The sequence below is a fragment of the Cordyceps militaris genome (genome assembly GCF_000225605.1).
Source record: "Cordyceps militaris CM01 unplaced genomic scaffold CCM_S00005, whole genome shotgun sequence".
Lineage (NCBI taxonomy): Eukaryota > Fungi > Ascomycota > Sordariomycetes > Hypocreales > Cordycipitaceae > Cordyceps > Cordyceps militaris.
In genome coordinates this window covers 3,191,211-3,192,192 of record NW_006271973.1, presented here as the reverse complement: position 1 = coordinate 3,192,192, position 982 = coordinate 3,191,211, and the positions used below count along the sequence as shown (strand labels likewise).

The 982-nt window shown below is 33.3% G+C and overlaps 1 protein-coding gene across 1 annotated transcript in view; it reads left to right on the top strand.

The window, feature by feature from the left end:
• Positions 1 to 810: 810 nt before the first annotated feature.
• Positions 811 to 982, top strand: part of CCM_07298 (uncharacterized protein) — a gene marked incomplete at both ends in the record, with an annotated part of 618 nt that continues 446 nt past the window's right edge. The window contains 2 exons of the mRNA XM_006672436.1: positions 811 to 852; positions 889 to 974. Of these exons, the coding sequence (XP_006672499.1) occupies positions 811 to 852; positions 889 to 974 (128 nt within the window). The remainder of the gene's footprint in view (positions 853 to 888; positions 975 to 982) is intronic.

The window sequence follows — 982 nt, the reverse complement described above, 5'->3', positions numbered from 1 at the left end:
GTTTTATAACTTATAATTATAAAAAGCTTATTATAATACCTTTAAAGGATAATACCTTAAAGGCTTAATACTAATTAGCTTATAATAATTTTAAAAGTAATAAGATAGTAATAAATAGAAAGCTTATTAGTCTTTAAAAGGTAATACCTTAAAAGCTAATACTAATAAAGGTATTAATAGAAAGCTAGCTAGCCTTTAAAGGGTAATACCTTAAAGGCTAATATTAATAATATTAATAAAAAGCCTATTATAATACTTATAAAAGATAATACTTTAAAGGTATAAAGCTAATTAATTATAATACTTATAAAATAGTTTTAATAGGTAATACCTTAAAGACTAAAGGCCTTAAAAGTATAATACTTTTAGAATAAACCTTTAAAAAATTATAACTTAAAAGGTATTTAGTATAGTTTTAAATAATACCTATACTTATAAAAGGCTAACTTTAATAATAGCTTAGTTATAATATTAATAGTATTCTTAATATTTAGAATTTAATTAAAGCTTAATTAGTATAGTATATTCTTATTATATAATTAATAGTATTAAATATCTATATACTTTATATAAAGGTATTTTTAGATACTAGAAGCTTAGGTAATAATACTAAAGTTATTAGCTTAAATAGTAGTTTTTGTTAAGGGCTGGGCTACAGAGCCCGCCCTGGTCCTTCCAGAGTGGCCGGCGCGGAGCCCCCTGAAGGGGGGCCCCTTATAGGTGCAACCAGACAACAACGGGTCAGTATTGTTGTTACGAATCCTTTTGCCTGGTCGAGTGGTAAGAGGGTTGTGCGCCGTAAGGCCACTAATGGCCGCGGGGCTGGTTGCCCCCGAAGCCCCTCTGGGGCCAGTCCGTCACATACAACAATACTACCCAGGGTCGTAGGTTCGAACCGTGGCGTGTGCAGTCATGCAAAAGGGGCTGGCGTACACGGTTCAACCTAGGCTCACAGACGGCGGCTCGTCTGGGGGGTTTGTGG